The 20,872-nt window shown below is 35.3% G+C and overlaps 4 protein-coding genes across 6 annotated transcripts; 3 read left to right on the top strand and 1 right to left on the bottom strand.

Moving 5' to 3' along the window:
• Window positions 1-328: 328 nt before the first annotated feature.
• LOC114715431 (FCS-Like Zinc finger 10) lies at window positions 329-3,578 on the top strand. The gene is made up of 3 exons (XM_028900292.1): window positions 329-620; window positions 1,488-2,624; window positions 3,196-3,578. The coding sequence occupies exons 2-3, from the start codon at window positions 1,567-1,569 to the stop codon at window positions 3,335-3,337; spliced, it is 1,200 nt and encodes a 399-aa protein (XP_028756125.1). The 5' UTR covers window positions 329-620; window positions 1,488-1,566; the 3' UTR covers window positions 3,338-3,578.
• Window positions 3,579-5,379: 1,801 nt separating this feature from the next.
• Window positions 5,380-9,543, top strand: LOC114715428 (MAR-binding filament-like protein 1-1). 2 transcript variants are annotated; one of them, XM_028900289.1, is made up of 4 exons: window positions 5,380-5,746; window positions 7,088-7,128; window positions 7,233-7,373; window positions 7,657-9,543. In XM_028900289.1, exons 1-4 carry the CDS (start codon window positions 5,482-5,484, stop codon window positions 9,370-9,372), a joined length of 2,163 nt encoding a protein of 720 aa, XP_028756122.1. In that variant the 5' UTR covers window positions 5,380-5,481; the 3' UTR covers window positions 9,373-9,543. The 2 variants fall into 2 exon arrangements, with proteins under 2 accessions (XP_028756122.1, XP_028756121.1); XM_028900288.1 differs by having other exon boundaries at window positions 7,085-7,128.
• Window positions 9,544-10,333: 790 nt separating this feature from the next.
• Window positions 10,334-12,863, top strand: LOC114715433 (protein SYS1 homolog). Of its 2 annotated transcripts, none has more exons than XM_028900293.1 (3): window positions 10,334-11,077; window positions 11,607-11,833; window positions 12,411-12,863. In XM_028900293.1, the coding sequence occupies exons 1-2, from the start codon at window positions 10,854-10,856 to the stop codon at window positions 11,830-11,832; spliced, it is 450 nt and encodes a 149-aa protein (XP_028756126.1). In that variant the 5' UTR covers window positions 10,334-10,853; the 3' UTR covers window position 11,833; window positions 12,411-12,863. The 2 variants fall into 2 exon arrangements, with proteins under 2 accessions (XP_028756126.1, XP_028756127.1); XM_028900294.1 differs by having other exon boundaries at window positions 11,607-11,849; window positions 12,411-12,635.
• Window positions 12,864-12,983: 120 nt separating this feature from the next.
• LOC114715429 (probable sulfate transporter 3.4) lies at window positions 12,984-18,615 on the bottom strand. Its single transcript, XM_028900290.1, has 13 exons — window positions 18,220-18,615; window positions 17,690-17,738; window positions 17,373-17,580; window positions 16,760-16,931; window positions 16,081-16,146; window positions 15,603-15,716; window positions 15,360-15,476; window positions 14,955-15,081; window positions 14,563-14,849; window positions 14,225-14,415; window positions 14,054-14,139; window positions 13,648-13,724; window positions 12,984-13,557 (listed from the first exon to the last, which is right to left on the bottom strand). The coding sequence occupies exons 1-13, from the start codon at window positions 18,553-18,555 to the stop codon at window positions 13,420-13,422; spliced, it is 1,968 nt and encodes a 655-aa protein (XP_028756123.1). The 5' UTR covers window positions 18,556-18,615; the 3' UTR covers window positions 12,984-13,419.
• Window positions 18,616-20,872: the final 2,257 nt, after the last annotated feature.

The following is a 20,872-nucleotide window of genomic DNA, read 5'->3' as shown; positions in this document are numbered from 1 at the left end:
CTCAGCTTTGTGCTTTTGTCCTTTTCCCCTTATTTGCTGACTCTCCTCGCAAAAAGTTAAAAACTAATTTTAATTACCCCACAAGATTCATTTTTTAAATGGAAAAAATGGCTAATTCTCATCTCATGTATATCCACTCAATCGCCATGGATGGCAAACAAAGAAAATGTCCCTGGGCCCCACAGTCACGTGGCACTATTTACACGGTCCAAGAGTTTTTTAAATGTTCTTCTTCGGTTCAGGTTCGTATTGAATTTCCACTTTCTTTGAGTGGTTTGCACGAAACAGGTTGCTTAATCTACGTATTTTCGTACAATATACGGTATATGGTGTACTCTACGTATTTCTAGCCCTCAATCATGAGAGTGATGTGAGATAGAGTGTGTTTGTATGTGCAGTGTACATTGGAAGTCTCAGTGGTTCACTGTTTCTCTGACTTTGATGCATGCAAGAGGGTCCTGAGATTGTTAATAAATGAAGATGAAAAATATTGAAGATAGCGATGTGCTGAGCAAAAATTTTGGCTTTTCGCTCTTTCGCCGAATCCCGATTTTGCTAAGCCCCTGCTTTTGAGTTTTCTTGAATTTCAAGTGTCGGGGGATTCCGAAGAAGAAAACCAGGTGGGTTTTCACTTCACTGTGATTTTTCGTTTTCTTTTTCTGTGTGTTCTTCGATCGCTGAATGCTGACTCATCTGTTGCATTATCGGAGTTCTTGTTTCTCGAAACTTTTCCCTAGAATTTTTGGCAGTTCATTTTCAAGAATGTTTCGGAGCTTTCGCTGAGCCGGGGGGGGGGGGAGTTTTAATGGTTAAAATTAGAGACCCTTTTGTGAGATTTCTCAATCAGATTTTATGTCGGAGGGTTAATTAGATAATTTCTCGGTTGAGAACAGAGGGGTCCTGTGCGACTTCGAGCAGGAATGATCTGTTATCAGTATTCTTCGTATGAGTCATTCCGGAACTTACCCTCTGTGTTGGTGTATGTGTCGTCTGCAGAAACTGACTTCTTGATTCGGGGCTTCCAAAATGTGACCATTGCTGTTTCTCTCGTGTTGTCAAATCTTTAATACAATCTTTAATCCAATATCGGTTTGATTTTTAAAGCCTTTCGGGGTGTTTGAATCGTTCGTTTTTTTAAAGGTCTATTTACTCAGTTTCTTAGTTTCCTATGAGATTCTCAATCCTAAATTTGATTTCTAATGGAAATACAAATTCTTGTTTAGCGCTTCAAGCAGCATATAAGCGGAAATGGAAATTGGTACTCTCTTGGTATTCTTTTTGGGCAAAGATTTATTTGCTAGTATGAAAAAGTTATAGCTGTTAATCACTTCCAAAACTTGCAAGCTCCATTTCCAGTTATTTCTGTGTACATGGAAAAGGAGCAATTTCTTTTGTGCTCGTGGTTCTGTGTTCTGAACATGATTGTCCTTGACTGAGAACTAAACTAATATTGCGCTGTTTTATTTGGCTTTTTGAATTTGATGCGGTGACAAAATGATGGTCTCTTCCTTTGAAGAAGAATCAGGCTTCAGATAATGCTGAGGAGGAGAAAACAGACTTATTTGAATGTTTTGTAGTCTCATGGCTGATTCTTCTTCGGATTCCTCTTTCAACTGTGATATACTAAGCCTTAGACACATAAGCAACTCATTCTTCCAGTTTTCTGGTTCTAAGGTGGGGTTTTGTGCTAAAGGGTTATCAGATTCTGATTCAGCATGGAGCCCCACTTCGCCCCTCGATTTCAGATTTTTTTCAAATCTTAGTAACCCATTTAGTGCCAAGTCTTCAAGACCATCTTCCCAAAGTGGACAAAAAAAGCACTTTGAATGCTGTAAGATGGGCCTTGGTATCATAAACACACTTGATGAAGAAACCAAGCTAGACGGTGAAATCCAGGGAATATCTCGGAGGAAGAATATAGTTTTTGGACCACAGGTGAAGACTGGCATTCATAAAACATCAAAGACTTGCTATGAATACTTTCCATTTCGTGTGAGATCTAATTCTTTGCCAAAGAACTATGTTATTTCTGAAATGAAAAATTCCAAATTTGAACCTGTGAGCTTCAACCATGCCTCCAGAAATAGAGAGTTCCCTAAGGAATCTGAAGCTTTCAAGAATGTTATGATGTCCTTGCCAGTTGCCACTAAGCCCTCCTCATCATCAATAGATCCAAGTCAAATTTTCAATTTGAGCACTGATGAATTTTGTATAGAAAATTCATCTTCAGGAACGAGTTTGGCTCCCGTAACTGGTCCAAGCTCACAGTTAGATTGTCTTTCAAATGTCAAACCAAGTTCACTTCCTATATCCATTGATTTTAGTAATGGATATTTAGGCTCGCTCTCGGCAAGAGAGATAGAGCTTTCTGAGGATTATACCTGTATTATTTCTCATGGTCCAAACCCTAAGCGAACACATATTTTTGGTGACTGTATTTTGGAATGTCACAAAACTGACTTAACCCAGTTGGGCCAGAAGGAAGAAGAACCTGTGATGAGATTCTATAAGGTACCTTCATTATCAGAAGAATCAGCAAATCCTTATCCCTCTGACAATGTCTTGAGCTTTTGTTACTCATGCAAAAAGAAATTGGAAGAAGGGAAAGATGTTTACATCTACAGGTTTGAACCTTGCACCTATCATTTCTTGCATGCATTGTCTACACTGAACAACCAACCGGTGTTGATCATGGATCTCCAATCTCCCCACACTTTGCATTTCGACTGCAAATTATGCATTTTTTTGGGGAGAAAAAAATTTATAGAGATTAAATATGTTAATGGTGAAGGGAAATTGCAATTGTAAGGAACATGGGGTTACTTTAGGCTGCTCATCTGCGAATTTTCTTTACGAGCGACATAGCTAATCTATATACTGAAAAGTTAATGGGCCATTTGAACTAGACTGCATGATTTATAGTCAAAATGCTGACTGCTGGGGTTGGCACCTTGCTGGTGTGAAGAGTCAATAAAAGCTTGTTAAAACTGGTGTAACTGTATTGGATTTGACTGCCTAAAATCTTACATTCCACTCGAACACTTACTTTGTTAGGCATCTATTGACTTCTTGCACCGTTAGCTATCACATTTTATGTGCAAGAATTTCTTTCACTTCTCACGTAGAATTTCCATGCAACTATTGTTTTTGAAAAAGCCAGAAGTGTCACTTTTAGCTTATTTGCTTATCTTGCAGGGGTGAGAAAGCATTTTGCAGTTTTGATTGTCGCTCTGAGGAGATTTTAGCTGAGGAGAAAAGTGAAAATAACTCGGCGGAGAGCTCTCCTGATTCGAGCTTCCATGGTGTCTTCCTCATGAATCTGCCCGTGGCCAAATAAGAGTCCTCCTCTGTTTACTCCCCATGGTGATAATGAAGTTTTTAAAAATAGCTAAAAAAAATGTGGGTAATCTGTTCTGTTCACAAATAAGCTAAAAAAAACATGGTTGTGAAGTACCAGTTTTCATGGTGGGATGAGTCATTAGGTAGAAAAACGAGTTCTATCTGTTGTGAATTTGTGATGACTCTTGAAAATGTTATTGCTTTTTGAATAGCAGTGTGCTTATGCGCTTGTTTGCTTACAATTGATTTTTTTTTTTTTTGGGGGGCTCGTCATAAATTGGACTATGGATTTAATTTTAAACATTCTGATTTTAATGCAGTGTATTATCATGCAAGTGAAAAAAAGCAAAGGCACAGGTCAACTTTTGATTCTTTAGCCTTACGCAAGATTTATTATTTTAGTTCTTTAATTATATGAAGTGTTTTTTTTATTAAACTCTTAATTGTTGATTAAATGCTGACATATTAATTTTAATTTTTAAAATAATGTGTCATTAAAAATCATCATTTGAGATTAAAAGTGCTATGCTTAAAGGACTGAAAAAAATATTTTCAAGATTAAGGAATTAAATTGAAATTGAATGTATATCTTTGATTTTTTGTCAAAATTAAAAGCAATGGCCTGGAGCCCCCCCCCCCTAAAATTTTGGCAAAAAGGTGCCGGAGTTTAAACTCTAAACAGAAGTGAAAAAAAACCTGATTTGTTTTTTTTTTTTTGTGGGCGAACTATTAATAACCTGATTTAAAACTTATAAGATATTCACATTTCTAAATGCCGAATTTTTGTCGATGAGGAAAATCCGAAGGGCCCAAAGCCGCAGCCTAAGACGTGGCAACATGTAATGCGCACGTTTTGGATAAAATTGCTTATCATTTCTTCGGTCATTTTATTGAGTCAAAATGCAACGGAAAACCCCTTAAAAAGTACAAAATCTAGCTTACGTGGACCTACCTCCGAACGAGAAAAAACAGTCATTTTGCGGGAACACGGATGGATTGGAAATTAATTTCTCGTATACTATCCAGTCCATCTTTTTTTTTTTTTCTTTCTTTTTCATTTAAAAAATTTAGATACTTTTTGGTTGATGGATAATTTTGTGAGCAGGCATTTTAAACTACTTCTATGTATTTAACATTATACATATGATATTGATCATTAACTTAGGCAATTATTGTGAATACTAATTTAAATATATTTAAGAAAACTTAAAACGTGTAAACTAATTTAACTACGTTTTTGTTTTTAAAGTTTGCAATCAGGGCAAAATACCAGTGATTAACTTTAATAATAAAGATTTAATTGCACTTAAATATTCAACAAAAATAAGTTACTACATATAATATGTATATTTATATATCATAAAGATGTAAACATAGAAGATTCTTGTCAAAAAGAAAAGAGCGATAGAAGATTCAATATATCAGCTCATAATTATAATTAAACGGATTCAACATGAATTCATTTTCTCAAGGTCAAATAAAAACATTAATTCATTTTCTTTAAAAAAGCACCAAATATAATTTGGTGAAATTCAGAGGTAAATGTAATTTAATTAAATAATAATAATAAAAAGAGAGGTGAGAATTTTTCATCTTTTTTCGGATAATATATTACAAAATTATGGGAAGCTTTTTTTTTTGTCCTTTTCTTTCTCTTACTGTTTTTTTAAGGGTTAAAGTGTATTTAATATCTCAAAATATTTTTTTTAAATATATTCAATGTCCTCAAATATTTTTTTAAGTGCGTTCATCATCTTAAAATATTTTTTAATATATTCAATATCTCAAAATATTTTTTATATATGTTTAGTATTAAATTTTTTTTAATGTATTCAGTATTAAGGCAAAAAAATATTTAAATGCTAAAGATATCTAAAAAATATTTTTATGTGTGGGTTATATCATAAAATATGTTGAGGTGTTGGATGGATTATACCAAAAAAAATCTCCACCCCGTGACTTCTTCTTTCGAATGCCAACTTTTCGTTCTTTGTTTTGTTTTGTTTTTGTTTTTGTTTTTGTTTTTTTTGGTACAAAGGTATTTCAACATTGGGTGATCATGGAAGCTTAAGCAAAAATTGAAAAGATAGAGCAGAAGAGGGAACGAGCTCACTCCATTCTTGCAAGAGAATATCGAACTAGATGGGCTTCATGGCGGGAAGCTCTTGCTTCTTAAATTCTTCCCTCTATCAGTTTCCCTTCCCTTCGTCTTCTTCTTCGTTTCAATCTAATTCTTGGCCAAGAAATGCACACGCTAGGAAGAAGTTCAGAGCTCCAATGGCGTGTTTGCGTCAAGAAAGCCCAAATGAGAGCGGTTTTTGCAATAAGAGGACAGTTATCTTCATGGGTATCGCTGTTCTTCCTTTGCTGGGATTCAGAGCCAGGGCTATTGAAGGATTGGCCACAAGTAAGTTTAAGATTTCTAATGTTTTCGATATCGATAACACCTCCGAATTTCGCATGTTAGGTAGATGGCTCTAGTGATGTAGATCTTCCTTGTGTTTCGTTTAGAGAAAGCGTTGGCTGGTTTGCTGTCCACTGAATTTGATCAGTCCTATTTAAATATCTGAGTTCTTTTAAGTTTACTTCGTCTGGTTCCGGGAGCACGGTTTTCACATGATTCAAATCGATGGGACCATTCCGGAAGAATTGTAGTTTTCGTCGTGTTCTTTCAACACTGAAATTCCTTGTATCTTGCTTTGAACCGTGACTTTGATGAGAGTTTGTGACCTGTTTTTGACCTCATATTTCTTCATTTTGGTTGATGGATGCAAAGTAAATCAGATTGAAGTGTTGTCACTAGGTTCTTTATGGTACACTTCAAAATCTTGGATGAGGTAGCTTTACGGGTATCATTACTCGGAGCGAAACCCTAATATTCACGTAATTCAGCCATAACCTCTTCTTCTTGCTTATCTGACCATTGGTTGCCGTGTCGCCAAAGTAGGTGCCCAGGCTTAATTGATGTTCACTACTTTTACTTTTTATTGCTTTAAATTTTCCGTGGGTTTGTTGAATAATTTGACAATATCAGAGTTCCTGCCACCTTATTACTGTGATATTGGGTATAATCAAGGAGGAATTTCCTGAAATGCTTGAAGAACTGGAGGTCTAAGCTTTATGCCTTAGATCCATTACCTGATATGATTCAGACACAATATTAACCACTTCATGGTAATTAAAGAAACTGATGATAAAATAAGGCAATATAGAGAATTTCTCACTTTTTTTTCCGTCATTCCGAGAAAAAATATCACAAGTTTACCCGTCAAGTCTACAATGGTTATTTTACTTTTATTTTGTAATGTATTTTCTCGTTACTGCTTTCTTGTATCAATATTATGGAATCTAGAATTTTCTTTCCTTTTCTATGATGTTGTAAAATAAATGTATAGCTCGGTACTACTAAAATATTGTCAGACTGACATGTTATTCTTGATTTCTCTGTCCCTTATAAAAGTAACAATGAACTCCATAAATATATTTTTTTAAAAAAAAAAAAATCTTCCATCTTTTTCCAAGCTAAATCCATTCTGTATACGTATGAGTTTCTGTTGTTTGTATTACTTGTAAATGTGTGACAAAGTTGGCCCCCAAAAAAATAAGTAGGGGCTTCAGGGTATGTACTGCATTTTATTTTCCTAGTCCTTTTCTTAGCTGCGCATACTACCAGCTTAGTTGTTTCATAGAACATTACAGTATCTTCTTTTCTAAAACTCGTGTAATTCTTCTTTTTCCTTTCCAGAAGAAAGTGATGTGGAGACAGCAGAGGACAACCGAAAAGTAGAGGTTTCAATAGTTTTTTAGTTCAGATAAAGCGGTTTATTGGTGTTTCTCATATTTCTCATTGGCATGCCCAAAATATTACTAAACTCAGTTACTTTCATGGACAGAGGGCACAACAAAGTGACAGACCATCAAATCCCTTTGTCTCTTTCCTGAATGCATTTGGAATACTTTCCTCTGGTGTATTAGGTGCTCTCTATGCATTGGCTCAGCAAGAAAGCACCGCTGCTCGCTCAACAATAGAGTCGGTAAGCTTCTGTACAGACTTCACTGTCCAGCACTTCTTGAAACATCTGAGCATATGTTTTAGCAGTTGAGAAATGTTTCTTCTAAACGGACTTCCAGAATAAAAAGAAAATCTGGGAGTAACTTTACCTTTCCTATTACAGGAACAAACAACTATCCAGCTTCTTCTAATGTAATTTGATCTTATAAGGATAAAGTTCTTTTCGAAATGATTTATTAATTGTTAGAATGTATGTATGGTTTATTTATTAGGTTTAAGCCATAGATGTTACCGGTTGTGCACAGATGAACAGAAAACTAAAGGATAAGGAAGAGCTGATTGTATCCTTGAAAAAAGACTATGATTCCAAGTTAGAGAATGAGCAGCAGGAACGATCCAAACAACTTGGAAAAGCTAAGGAAGAGCAGCAGGCTTTGATGAACGAAATTAATATAGCAAACAATACTGCCGCTCGCTTAGGGAAGGAATTAAAAAGTGAGAAAAGTTTAGGTGAGGAGCTGAAACTCCAAATAGAAAACCTTAGAAGTGAGCTTTCAAAAACTGATGCTGACAAGGAAAGCCTTGAAAAAAGTTTGAAAGAAGAGTTAGGTTCTATTGCAACCTTACAAGAGAGGATTAATCTGCTAAGTTCTGAGCTCAAGGAGAAAGAAGATGTTGCTCAGAATCTTAGTTCATCACTTGCAGAAAAGGAATTGGAATTGAGGAATTTGAATTCTGCCTATAATCAAACCAAGGATGACGTGTCCAATCTTCATTTGCAAATTCAAGGTGTGAAAGATGAACTACAGAAACGTCAAGAGGAGCTAGAAGCCAAAGATTCGTTGGTGAACGAACTCAATGCTAAAATAAGTACATTGACTCTTGAGAGGGATGCTTCTAGGGAAAAATATAGTGTCCTGGAGGAGGAATACAATGGCCTAAAGGCGAATGCCGAAAAGAAGGCTGCTTCAGATGCTAAGCTTTTAAGGGAAACAGAGGGAGAGCTTCATCAGTTAAATGAAAAGCTACAACTTGCGCTTAATGAAGCAAAGAAAAACCAAGCTATCATTGCTGATTTGACCCAAGAAAGGCATAGTTTGAATGAGTCTCTCAAGAATGAGTCAAAAATGGTGAATAATTTGAAGCATGAACTCCAAATCACACAGGAGAATCTGGGAAAATCAAGGAATGAGGCTGCTGAATTGGAAAAACGTCTAACTGAGTCAAATACAATGAACTCTGAGCTGAAGGCTGAGGTCTCTAAGCTTTCAGCTCAGTTCACTGAAGTTAAAGAGTCGCTACAGAAGAGCCTTGATGATGCCAAACTTGGTGCAGAAACGCTAGCCGTTGAGCTTACGACAGCAAAGGAACATCTAAAGAGAACACAGCTTGAGTTGCAAAGTAAGTCCAATGAACTTATAACTGCCCTTGAAAGCTGTGATAGCTTACAGAGGGAGTTGGTCGATGTCTACAAAAAGGCTGAACTTGCAGCAGAGGATTTGAAAGAAGAGAGAAAATTAGTCACTTCTTTAAAAGCTAACATACAATCTCTGGAGCAGCTAGTCACCGAAAACAAAGAGGCTCAGAGATCACTCCAGAAGGACCTAGAGGATGCGACCAAATCGCTAGATGAATTGAACCGAAATGCATTGATCCTTTCCAGTGAATATGAGAAGGCTAAGTCTCTTATTTCAAGCCTTGAAAATGAGAAAGAGGTGCTTCAAAAGTCCCTTGCAGAGCAGAAAATTGCACAAAAAGAAGCCCAAGAGAACACTGAAGATGCTCATGTCATCATCATGAGACTTGGGAAGGAGAGAGAGACCTTAGAGAACAGGAGCAAGAAACTTGAGGAGGAATTGGCTGCGGCCAAGGGTGAGATATTGCGGTTAAGGAATCAAATGAATTCTTCAAAAGTTACTGTTAATAATGAGCCAGTGCAGAATAAAAGTGGTGAAAGCAAGGACAAGATCGCTGTAAATGCACCAAAGAATGTGAGGAGAAGAAGGCCTAACCCCCAGTGACATAGAGCATCTAAGTAGCTGTAATATTTTTTCCTCCAAATTGAAGAGCAGACTCACAATGTAATATTTTCCCTTGAGAAGCCGGTTAATGTTGTACTTAAGTCGATTCTCTTTCGGGTATGTTACAGTTGATTCCCTATAATAATCCAAAATTAAACTTTATCCCTTTAAGTCTAAAGCGTTTATTTCAATTATCACTTCATGATATTATGAGATTTCAGCTATTAATAATCAAGTGCTTTCTAGAAATTGAAAAATTAACAATGGGTTAAGATCTAAATTTGTTGCAGAAGCAGGAATTTTTTTTAGAGCAAAATTGCTTCATATGTTTAAAATTATAATAATATTGTCTTATATCATAAAAAAACTAATATTAATCATTAAAATAGTAATATTTATCATTAACATTTTTAATAAAAAGAGAAAATATTGCTATGATTTTAAAATTTTGAGATAAATTTACTCCTAAAAAGCCTTTTAATATAATAAGTTCCTGAATATAAACTTTTAAGCAAACTTGCGCTTAACCCAATTAAAAATAGTATATTGAGTTGAATTATTAGCTATAACTCCGACATGCAGTCAATGCTTGCTAGTTGTAGCTTTGGCTATATCAAGTGTTTTTTTTTTAAATCTTTGCATGATAGGATCAGTTGTTTTTTTCTTTTCTTTTCTTTTTTTAAATAAAAAAACTTCTTAGGCCAAAAAAGATGAAGGGAGGCAGGCAGTACTCTGAAAATAAGGATTTGTCCCATAAAAAAAAACTGAAAATAAGGATAATAAGTAAGCAAAAAAACTTTTTGGGGGGGGGGTTATATGAAATCTGGAAAATAGATAATTAATAATTAATATTGTGAATTTGACAACGGCACAGCAGACATTGCCTTGTGTCGTAAAACGAGTAGTGATGTAAGTAAAACGACATTTCGAGTCTGTGCTCCCCGCTTTGTGGAGAATGGCTCTGAATCTTTGATTCTTCGTTGTTGTTGGCCCAAAAGGACAAAAAACTTCGTCCTTCATTTCCATGGCAGCTCTCTCACCCCAGAGGCGGTAGAAACATTTTCAATTCTTGTCATCTATCTTGATCTCTACATATTCGTTCAATCCCTGATGCGGTTTTCTGTATATCTTCAACCTGAGGCTCGAGTTGTCTGTGTTTGTTCGACAAATTCGGTGATGTTTTCTCAAGATCTACATGTCGAATTCGCTATCCTTATTTATCACTTCCAGATCTGAATCCGTGTGAATAATTCGACTTTGAAGCGTATGCTAAGGAGTGGAGTGGAATGGAAGAAATGAATGTAGCAAGCTTGGTTGGGGTTTGAAGCTTCGTGAAAAATTGGTTGACCAATTTGGTCGCCTTGTGGAGACGAGGCTATATTAGTTTACAAAGTTTAGGAATTCAATTCTGTTCCTTCAGGGTAATTTTATGACTGAATAGATATTGGAAGATAAAGTGCTTGCGAGAATAGCTTGCCGTCATGTTTTATGGGGCGGCGGTATGGGACCCTTGGCTTATTGTTGCACAAATTGTTTGTCTTCAATGCGTATACTATATCACTCTTGGACTCTTCTTAGCTATACTTGTTGGAACACGAGTGTCTCGGCTGAGTCTCGTGTATTTCTTTGATTATGTAACCGTCACTACCTCTACAATAACTGGCTGCTGTGTTATCGCTTCATTTCTTCTCAGCTCAATTGCAGCGTAAATATTCTACTTCGCCTTACTGACCCCCATGAGTTTGCTTAGGCTCCAATTCCTGAGTATGTTGCTGACTATAAGTTGTGATCGATATTTGATCGTATTGCACGAATCTATGCTCATTTGCCTATAATTCAATTTCAATCAGGTTATCAACTCTAGTCGTTAGAGTCTTAGAGATCCATATCCGAATCTATAGAATCTATATTTAATATCACAAGGAAATCGTTAACATTTGCTCTTTTTTGGAAGCTTCTGAGTCTGGACCACTTTTTAAACTTCTGCAAGACCTTATCTGTATATTGCGCATTTTCTTATTTATGCTCACCAGGGCTCCGATGATCCATTGACCCTTTGATAAACAAAATTTAGAAGTGATATTGAACGCTTTTAATTAGATCTCCATAGCTGTCGTGGATTTATGTCGCTACAATATTTTGGCTTTCTCAGAATGAACTTTTGTAACAACTCTTTTATTTGAAAGTCTCAAACTACTTTGGCTTGTATTTATGCAGTTATCTTGTTTCTGCAGGGCTGCTTGTATGCTTGTTTTGATTGAAAGGGCAAAGAAGTGCTTGGACTTTTCAGCCACCCTCTACATCATTCATCTTTTTATATGCATAGTTTATGGAGGTTGGCCATCTTCCATAACATGGTGGATTGTGAATGGTACTGGAATTGCAGTGATGGCATTTCTAGGTGAATATCTGTGCATCAGGCGTGAACGTCGGGAGATACCAATAACCCGATACCGTTAGAGTGAGAACTTTTTCCTGTATGGATGTTTGGCTGACCAGTTGGATATCCCGTGGCTATTTAATCTTGCATGACTATTTATATATTTACAAGTCTGTATGCATGTTAAATTTTCAAATTAATGTTAGGCTAGCATTCACATTCATGTCGTGTTGTCCTGCTGGCCCTTATTTTCTTGTTTATTTTCTTTATTTATTTTTTTTTTTTTTTTTGGGGCTCAGAGACCTCGACATTAATTTATGATTATGTTTGGGCATGTATAACACTCATATTCTAATGCGCTTATGTTGTTGGTTTAGAACTGTAATTAAAAGCCACATTTCATTTTGCTTTCATTGTGAACAGTTAGAGATGCTCTCTCTCTCTCTCTCTCTCTGTGATTGAGCTAATTGCATTAGTTGATTCTGAAATTTCCATTTAAATTCCTATGCATTTTTCCCCTCAAACATGCAGACTGTGGGGAATATATATATATTTTTAATTGGTGACAGTAATAATATTTTATTTGTTTGCATTCATTGTGAGTCCATGTCTCACTAAATAGCGATCTGAATCATCTGATAATGTTGAGTTCTTGCAGATGTTTGACTGGAAGAAGGTTGGATATGCTCTAGTCCGTAAAAAATTGTCTTGCGACACTGCAACTGCTGTTGTTTCTGTGCCCTATAGAGCACTTGAAGTGCAGAAGTTTGTTATGCAATTGAAAGAATGGCCTTTTCCTCTGTTTTCCTCCTCAGCTACGGGGAAGAAAACTCATACTCAGTGCAGACTGGGCACGCCATTTTTCAGGGAATTATTCAACTCTAGAAGTTAGTGATTCTTTTTTCTTCTTTCTAGTTCTTAGGTCTGCTTACAATCATAAAATTTGTTAAAGGTTGCACAACTTTCTACCCAAGAGTGTTAAGTTAGAAAATTGAATGAACCTCTGTTACAGACATGTTTGCTTCATTGTTACATCAATATGGGATTCAAATTTGCAGTTGATCATCCTGTATGTAGCCTATGTAGTTTAATTCTTGGTTTTTCTTTTTAATTTGGTTTCTCCTAGCCAGCGAGGGACCCTGCAAAGATCCCAGGGATGTTATGAATATATGAAAGACTCCATCTGTTATACATGAATTGCATTCTTTGCAAACCTGACATTCACAGTCCCTTGAGGTAGAAAATTTTGATTTGTAAAATTAGTTGCATTTAATAGCAGATGTTCATATACTTTAACTCACAACCTCCACAAGAATGGAGTGACGAGGACATCTCTCCTGGATTCTCTTTCTAAAAAAGGCCGAAAAGGATAACAGTTGGGAAAAAAGAAAAGGATGAAAGTAATATAGCCAAGACCATCAGCCCTCTGTTAGCTGAAGGAAAGGCTAGGAGCATCTAATTGGGATGAGAAACTTTCATGGGTAAGGAACAAGCCTTACTTTTCACTAAAACAAAGGCTGACTCTGGGAAAAGTGCAAGGTATTTTTCACCAGCCAACAAAAAAACTCCCAACACTATTCGAGTTTTCTCTAATTGCCAAAAGTTTGGTGGTGTTAGTTTCCATAGTTTTTTCCTGAGTCAGTAAATGCCTTTTATATGGATCAAGGTTAAGCTTTCCAGGACAAAGAAATGTCAGCCACAGCTTCTCCCACTGTGAGATAGAGGCCTTTCTGCCCAAAGGAATCCAAGATATTTGACTGATGCAACTTTTCCATCACAGTCCCTGCAGGATTTGTCAACACAAGCTGCATACAAGCGAGAAAATTAATAAGGATCAGGGAGAAAACTTGGTAAGTCTAAGGGCCTTCTAGAATATTGCATTTATTCTTCAATACCTGAAGTGATCTTTTTTCCAGAATCTTTCTAACTTCACGTAGTGTGTCAATTCCACTCGTGTCTATGGCTGTTACAGCTGAGAAAATAACATTTGATGAGTCAAAATGACTGAAAAATTTTTGTTTGTTAATGTTGTAAATCGATGAAAAATTGATGTTAGTCTTTGGAAGATGGTGTCATAATCGGGTACTTGCAGATTTTTGTATCGCTTTTGTTACTAATGATATGATTATTTATCAACTCTCAGAATTTTTTATTCTCCAAAGGTTGTGGTACTTGTATTGTTTTTGAAGTCATATAATGAAACTAACAGATCAAATTCTGAATTGTATTAGATGGATATTGACACCATCATTTGATTCTCAAAAAATAGGTTTATGGTCATTGCAAGTTCATAAAATGTACCTGTCATATCTAGAATTATGCACTTCAATGTGCTTTCATTGTTTGCTTTTATGCGCTCTTCCTCTTCTCGGACCCATCTCAGAATCCTGCACCAAGACAAGATGTTAAAATCATCACTCAGAAACTGCTTCTGCTACACTTCATATTCAACCATGAGGCTTCTTGACTTACCTTTCTTGCAAGTATGTTGAATTAGCAAAGTAGAAGGGAGATTCAACAGCCAAAATGAGAAATGAAGGAACCCTTAAAGCTTCTCTATATCTATTTAAGTTGTGAAATATTTGAGTTCCCGGTATGTTCCCCAACACTACAGTGTTCGGCCGAGACACATGAAGCAGAACCTTGAAGACTGAAATTGAAACCTGTAAGTTTTGGCACCAGTCAGTAACTCTATTCACCACTCAGCCTTATCATGTTCTTTTAAAAGTAAAAAGTTTCAATTGCAGTTTCTTTGGAAGAATAGGCAATATTTCCCTCTGAATACTATATTGTTAGTATTGAAAACTCACCGCAATGCCAAGGCCTAGAGGCACTGAGATGAACAGAACACCAAAGAAAGAGCACACGCAAGCCAAGAAATCAAGCTTGTCGACTTTCCACAATTTATATGCACCTTGATAATCTATCAGGCCTACCACAGCAGTGATGATAATGGCTCCCAAGACCACGTTTGGTGTATAATAGAACAGAGGCATGAGAAACAAAAGGGTCACAAGAACAGCTGCAGCCATTATTATGTTTGAGACCGCGGTCTGTGCTCCAGCGTTGTAGTTGACAGCCGATCGAGAAAATGATCCTGCCAGTTGATTTTCCCAGAAAAGGAAGAAATTTCTCAGAATTTATGTTTCAGAAAGAATTTAAGATTCAAATGGACGAATGAAAGGAGAATGAGAATCATTACCTGTAGTGACATAGCATGAAGAACAACAGCCAGCCATGTTCATTAGACCAATGGCCATCATTTCTTTGTTTCCATCCACTTGGTAGTTCTTAAGTGCAGCAAATGTTCTTCCTACTGCAATTCCTTCCTGAAAACATAAGAGAATTCAATTATAATACTCTGGCATGCAAAAAGATCCATGCATGAAAAATGTTATTGTAGCTTTTGATATGCCTCTTCAACCTTATGAGTTATGGATAACACTTGAGATCATAGACTAGTTGGTTATAGAGGCTGTTGCTAACTAGTAACTAGCATGATAATAAGAATTGTTTCAGATACAAAATTTAAGTTGTCATGTGAATATTTGTAAATATTATTATAATTTGTAACTAAAAAGCAGTGTATTGTTGCGAAACAACTCACAGTAAGAGATAGAATCCCAGTCACAATGCCAGTTTTGATTGCAAGTGCCAAATGAGGACCAGAGAAGTACAGCATGTTAGTTGATGGTGGATTAAGGCCTTTTGGTAAGTGTCCAATCTGTCAAAGAAACCCAATTTAAAGATTAAAAACAGTAATTGTAATGAATTATTGTTACTGTTGTTGTCATTTGGTATTATATGATTATGGGCTGAAAAAAATCCAAGAAGAATTGTCTTTTCTTACAATTGCAATCCCATGAGCCTTGTCCCTGAGAAGAAAGACCAAAATTGTTGACAGTACAACCGATGTCAATGGGGCAGCTGCTGACACCCAGAAAAGTTTTGGTTTCTTCATGCTCTGTTCCAACATTTGAAAAGACACTCCAAGGTCAAACCATTTACAAACACACTTCAGATTAAATTTAAGCATTGACAGGTTTATTTGAGCTTACTCTGATATTTTCTCAGCTCAAATTCTTTTAATTTTATGCAAACAGATATGTTTTTGGAAAAATTACTGCAAAGTCTCAGTAGAAAAATATAATTACTAAAAAATTTCAATAACAACTGAACAGTATAGATGTTGTTGTCACTTCTACATTGGAATTTGTTATTCACTTGTCATGGGACTTTATGATAATTATTTTTTTAAATCACTGATTTTCCTTATATATATATATATATATATATATGCGCGCATGCACGCAAGAGCAGCGACTTACAATGTGCCTTGTTGCGAGCAGGAAAGCCAAGAAGGCGAATCCGAGTACAATTGTTTGCCATGACCACTGCACAAGTTGCTCAAATATTTTAATCAACATAATACTTGCATCACTAGCTCATTAAAATTAATGTGTGACCCTTAAGTCTTAACATCCAGCTGTTTTATTCAAGACAAAATTAGAAAAAGAAATCCCCAAGTATTTTTCAAAAGATTCTCCACCTCAATAAAAAGAATTTGGAATAAGATTCTTTCAATATAATGCTATAAGCATATATGTATATTAACCTTTCGAAAGTTATTAATGGCCGTTCTTTTAAAATAATCATTTCCTCTCAATGTTTGGAGCAACTTAAGAGGGAAAGAGACTTTAGGGAACTGGTACCAAAAAGCAAGTGGGGGAAAAACACACATATTTACATTTTTTATTGCCTTTTTTTTATCATATTTAAATTCCGGGTTTTATTTCGGTTCAATGATTTTGTTAATCTTCAATATTCAATGAATTTAAAAAAACGTTTAAAATTTCAACATAATTTGATGACATGATATAATTTAGTTCGTAAAATTTTTTATAAAACTTAAAAACTAAAAACGAAGTGAAATCATGAGAATAAACAAGTGATTACATCACTTTAAGGGTCACAAATAAATAATGAAGCTATATACAATATACAAACCTCGTCCCTGTGAGTGAAAACAGAGGACATAACAGGAACCATTTGCATCTTGGAAGTGAAGTGAGTAATTCCAAGTAACCCTTTTAGCTGTTGCAGCGACACTATAATGGCTGCCCCTGCCATGAAACCCACCAGCGTGGCCTTTGACAGAAAGTCAATCACAAACCCTAACCTGCCCACATTCACCAAATGTTATTCCCATACCGAAATTGTATAATTAATACTCCCTCCTTATACTAAATTTAAGAGTTATTTATTTCTTAAATTTATAACTTTTTTTCAAAGCATCTCTACTGATGGCATAAGAGTAAAGAGTAGTTTTAGTGCAAATAATTAAAGAGAATATTTTTAAAGAAGAACACGCATTTTTTTACAAATAATTAAATAAATTATTTTTTTAATTTTTGTAAATTAGTTATCTAATTTTTACGTTTGAGAGTGAAGGTAGTAATTAATGTTTGATATTGGGTAAGGTGGTATGAGATATCTCTTCCTACATAATTTTTTTCTTTTGTGGGATATAATTGGAGATAGCTCTGTTTATGTAATTTTTTTCCCCATAGGTTTAAGAATAAAGAGAGGTGAAAAGAGAGGGCAAGAAATGAATGAATACCTGAGAAATCCCAGGGAAGATTGGAACAAACCAGCAAAGAAGGTGGCAGTGAAAGCGAGTTTGAGATAGAGGATTGGATCTGAAGTGAAAGAAACTGATTCGCTCAACATTGACCCCATAACCAGAGAGGCTATGGACACAGGACCAACCCCAAGATGCCTCGAGCTCCCAAGCAGAGAGTATATCAATGGAGGCACAAAACTTGAATCTGCATGAAGCAAATACCAGTTCAACTGTTACTTCACACACCTAAACTATTGCACCCTTTTCTACCTACTTGATCATCCCATCAAGCTACAGAGATTCTGATTACTAACATAGTCCGATTATGGGTGGCAAATTCGCAAGCTTTGCGTAGCTTATTCCCTGCATGCAATACAATCATTTCATTAGATTAAGAGTTTCATTGTTTCTTGGTTTCTGTGTTTCAGAACAGAGCAATTAATATACCCCGGTAAAATGGTTTCAGATCAGAGGAAAGATTTAAATAAACTCATTAGTAAAGAGATAAATTAACTAAAGTGATTTAGTATTCACAAGACTCGGAAGTGGATTATGGCCTTGGGTGTGAGATGAAACACAGCAGAAAACTTAGAAATATTCTTGGTTTCAGAAAACAGAGTATGAACATGGGCCCGTGAAACTCCCATAAAAATCGTATTTTGGTGAAGCCAAATCTCCGACTACAAAATCAACAACCAAAAAAGAAACATGGGATCTTTCCAAAACCAGCTGGGACGTCTCCGGCCACCGTCTCAACAAAAAAATGACTAAAACAGTATTGGCAGCATTCGGAGTTATTAGAGGGGGATAAGAAAGATGTTGAAGTTGAGATGAAGAAAGTGACCTGAGGAATGGCGAGGCTGGCAATGGTGAGGCCAGAGATGATATCAGAACGGAGTAGGTTGAGGGAGTAGTGAGGAGCCCACTGGAAAATGGGGAAGAGAAACTGGAGAGCGAGAATGAGTTTGGTGAAGCGAGTTTGGTTCTTGAAGCCATGAAGAGGGTCATCGGGGAAGAAGATCTCAGAGAGCCTGCGCTTGAGCTTCTGGAGAGTGGTTTGCTCAGGAGGAAGGCGAACCGAGTGGATTTCCAGGGACGGAGGAGGAATATCGGTTTGGATTCTGACGACAGTTTGGTGGTGAGAATCGAAGTGATCGACTCGGTTTGAATTAAGACCCATTGCTGTGTAGAAGAAGAAGAAGAAGAAGTAATGCAGTGAGAAGGAAGAAGAGATGATTCTGCAGAATGCCGGACGCAGAGGGATTGGATTTATAGGGAAGAGGGGGAAGAGCGAGACAGAGAGAGATTATCATTGGGCAATTGTGCGTGCTTCTTACCACTACCCAGCGGGTGCCAAGGGTAATCTCGTCACTTTGTATAAGTTATGACCTTTTTGCTTTGGGTAGGCGTGTGTCAAGGTGAAGGTGAAGGACTCAAGTTCAACTCTACTCCTATGGTTGGGCCAAAAAACCAAATAGTATAAAATTTTGGAGGAATAAATCCCCAATTCAAAATTTAATCGGCAAATGGGATCTAAAAATTTATGCAATTAATTTTTTGTGTGTACAACTTATCTCCCCTTATGTGCAATGTATCTTTCTTTGTATGCAATGATCTTCTTTTATGTGATGTGCAACTCAATTTTCTTTTGTGCAAATGAAATTATCTTATGTGTATATCACTTTTCCTATGTGCAAACTAATTTCTTACATCCAAATAATATTTTGTGCAAATTATCTTCTCTTTGTGTAACTTATTATCCTTTGTGTGTAACTAATCTTTCCTTGTACAATCAATCATCTTAGGTCTCATTTACCAATTGAATTTTCAATAAGGGATTTATCCCTAATTTTCTCTAATTTTTTTTAATGAATTTTGCATTACATATGCCTATAGATCTCTTAAATTAATTTATGTGTTAAAAATATTTACATAAAATAATATTCCCTCCGTCCCTTATTATAAGATCCAATTTTTTGAATAGGTTTGTCCCTTTTTATAAGATCTTTTATGAGTTTATTTGAACATTTAATACATTATTACTTATTTTACCTCTAATTTAATGCATTTAATATATTCTCTTTTTTTCATTTATCTCACTATTATTCTCTTACATCTACCCATTTATATATAGGGGTATATTTGAAAAAAAAAATACATTTGCTACATATTAATTACTTTTGACTAATTTTAACAGTTTTTTTAAACCACGTAATTTAGTTAAAAGGATCTTATAATAAGAGACGGAATAGTATAACTATACACTTCTTCGGTCCTTAATTTAATGTTATTTAATTAATTTAAAAAAATTAAAGAAACTGAATATATTATTTAATTCAAAAGAATGTAATAATCTTTCGGTATTTATCAGAGTGATGAGTACTGAAACTAGTTCTTTTAGCTCAGTATAAAATTTGCAAGGGCTATAATGATACAAACCTAACCCATAAGGGAGAAATTATTACGGACACTAGGACATAACTCCAAATGACTAGCAATTGTGTTGAGATAGCAATGTAATTCCCTACACTTGGTGGAACCCATCTTAGATCCTCCGAACAATCACTATATATATTCCAAACACTCTTCCATCCCAAACGCCACAGCAAAACATTAACCCATCGATAAATTTAGGCTCAAAAAAATTTTCATCAAAGCCAGAATCACTATCCAAACTACTACCTCCGATACCTGATATAAGAGATTGTTTGACTTTTATTTTGGTTCTAAATATAAGACTACAATCCAATTTATCTCTCTTATTTATCTATTTTTTTTAAAAAAACTAGTTCTTATAATAATAATAATTTTAACCAATACACATGATTAGCAAAAATATTTTAAAAAAGAAAACACTTATTTATAATAAATAATTAAATTAACTTATTTTTTTTAATCTAATCAAATTAATTAACTAGTTCTTATATTAAAGACAGAAGTTACTATCCCTTGTTGCTTCACCATATTCATTAAATCCAAAACCAGATAAACCAGAGAACCACGATCTAGCCGTCACCTCAAAGCAATAAACCCAGCACAGATACTGAATCATGCTTATGAAGATAAACTTCAAGAAATCAAACCATGTTGGTTCAAAGGATAGCTTAAACATAGCATGACTCCTCATATGAATTTATAAGTTAAATAAATAAATTTGGAAGTAGTGATAAGCATGAAAGATAAAAAAAGTTAATTTCTTACCTTCAGAAACAGGACCAACTCAAGTTTTCATATTTAGTACACGAGGATATAAAAATGTGAGGTCTACATCATATATTTATGTTCAATATTCGCTTTTATCTTTCTTCTAATATTGCCAAAATGTGAATTTAAATGATTTTTTATTTTTTCAGAAAAGAGGGTATTATACTTTTGGCAAAAATATAACTTTAGTTTTTCTAACTTTATATAAGATTTCAGTTTAATTTCTTAATTTTATAATATATCTTTTTGATCATTTAATCTTAACATTATTAATCTCAAATAATAATTTTTTT

This window comes from Neltuma alba, unplaced genomic scaffold, assembly GCF_004799145.2.
Source record: "Neltuma alba isolate B1F8T4 unplaced genomic scaffold, ASM479914v2 tig00011591_pilon, whole genome shotgun sequence".
NCBI lineage: Eukaryota > Viridiplantae > Streptophyta > Magnoliopsida > Fabales > Fabaceae > Neltuma > Neltuma alba.
The sequence above is the reverse complement of the archived record's forward strand: the minus strand, read 5'-3'. Positions and strand labels throughout refer to the sequence as shown.

Excerpts from the sequence above, each read along its gene's own strand:
- LOC114715431 (XM_028900292.1), top strand. The coding sequence starts at position 1,567 with ATGTTTTGTAGTCTCATGGCTGATTCTTCTTCGGATTCCTCTTTCAAC. Across the intron at positions 2,625-3,195 it reads AAAGATGTTTACATCTACAG|GGGTGAGAAAGCATTTTGCA; the intron begins GTTTGAACCTTG and ends CTTATCTTGCAG.
- LOC114715428 (XM_028900288.1), top strand. The coding sequence starts at position 5,482 with ATGGGCTTCATGGCGGGAAGCTCTTGCTTCTTAAATTCTTCCCTCTAT. Across the intron at positions 7,129-7,232 it reads AGGACAACCGAAAAGTAGAG|AGGGCACAACAAAGTGACAG; the intron begins GTTTCAATAGTT and ends TTTCATGGACAG. Across the intron at positions 7,374-7,656 it reads CTCGCTCAACAATAGAGTCG|ATGAACAGAAAACTAAAGGA; the intron begins GTAAGCTTCTGT and ends GGTTGTGCACAG.
- LOC114715433 (XM_028900293.1), top strand. The coding sequence starts at position 10,854 with ATGTTTTATGGGGCGGCGGTATGGGACCCTTGGCTTATTGTTGCACAA. Across the intron at positions 11,078-11,606 it reads CTTCTCAGCTCAATTGCAGC|GGCTGCTTGTATGCTTGTTT; the intron begins GTAAATATTCTA and ends TTGTTTCTGCAG.
- LOC114715429 (XM_028900290.1), bottom strand. The coding sequence starts at position 18,555 with ATGGGTCTTAATTCAAACCGAGTCGATCACTTCGATTCTCACCACCAA. Across the intron at positions 16,147-16,759 it reads TTTTCACTCACAGGGACGAG|TGGTCATGGCAAACAATTGT; the intron begins GTTTGTATATTG and ends CAACTTGTGCAG. Across the intron at positions 14,416-14,562 it reads CTCTAGGCCTTGGCATTGCG|GTTTCAATTTCAGTCTTCAA; the intron begins GTGAGTTTTCAA and ends CAAAACTTACAG.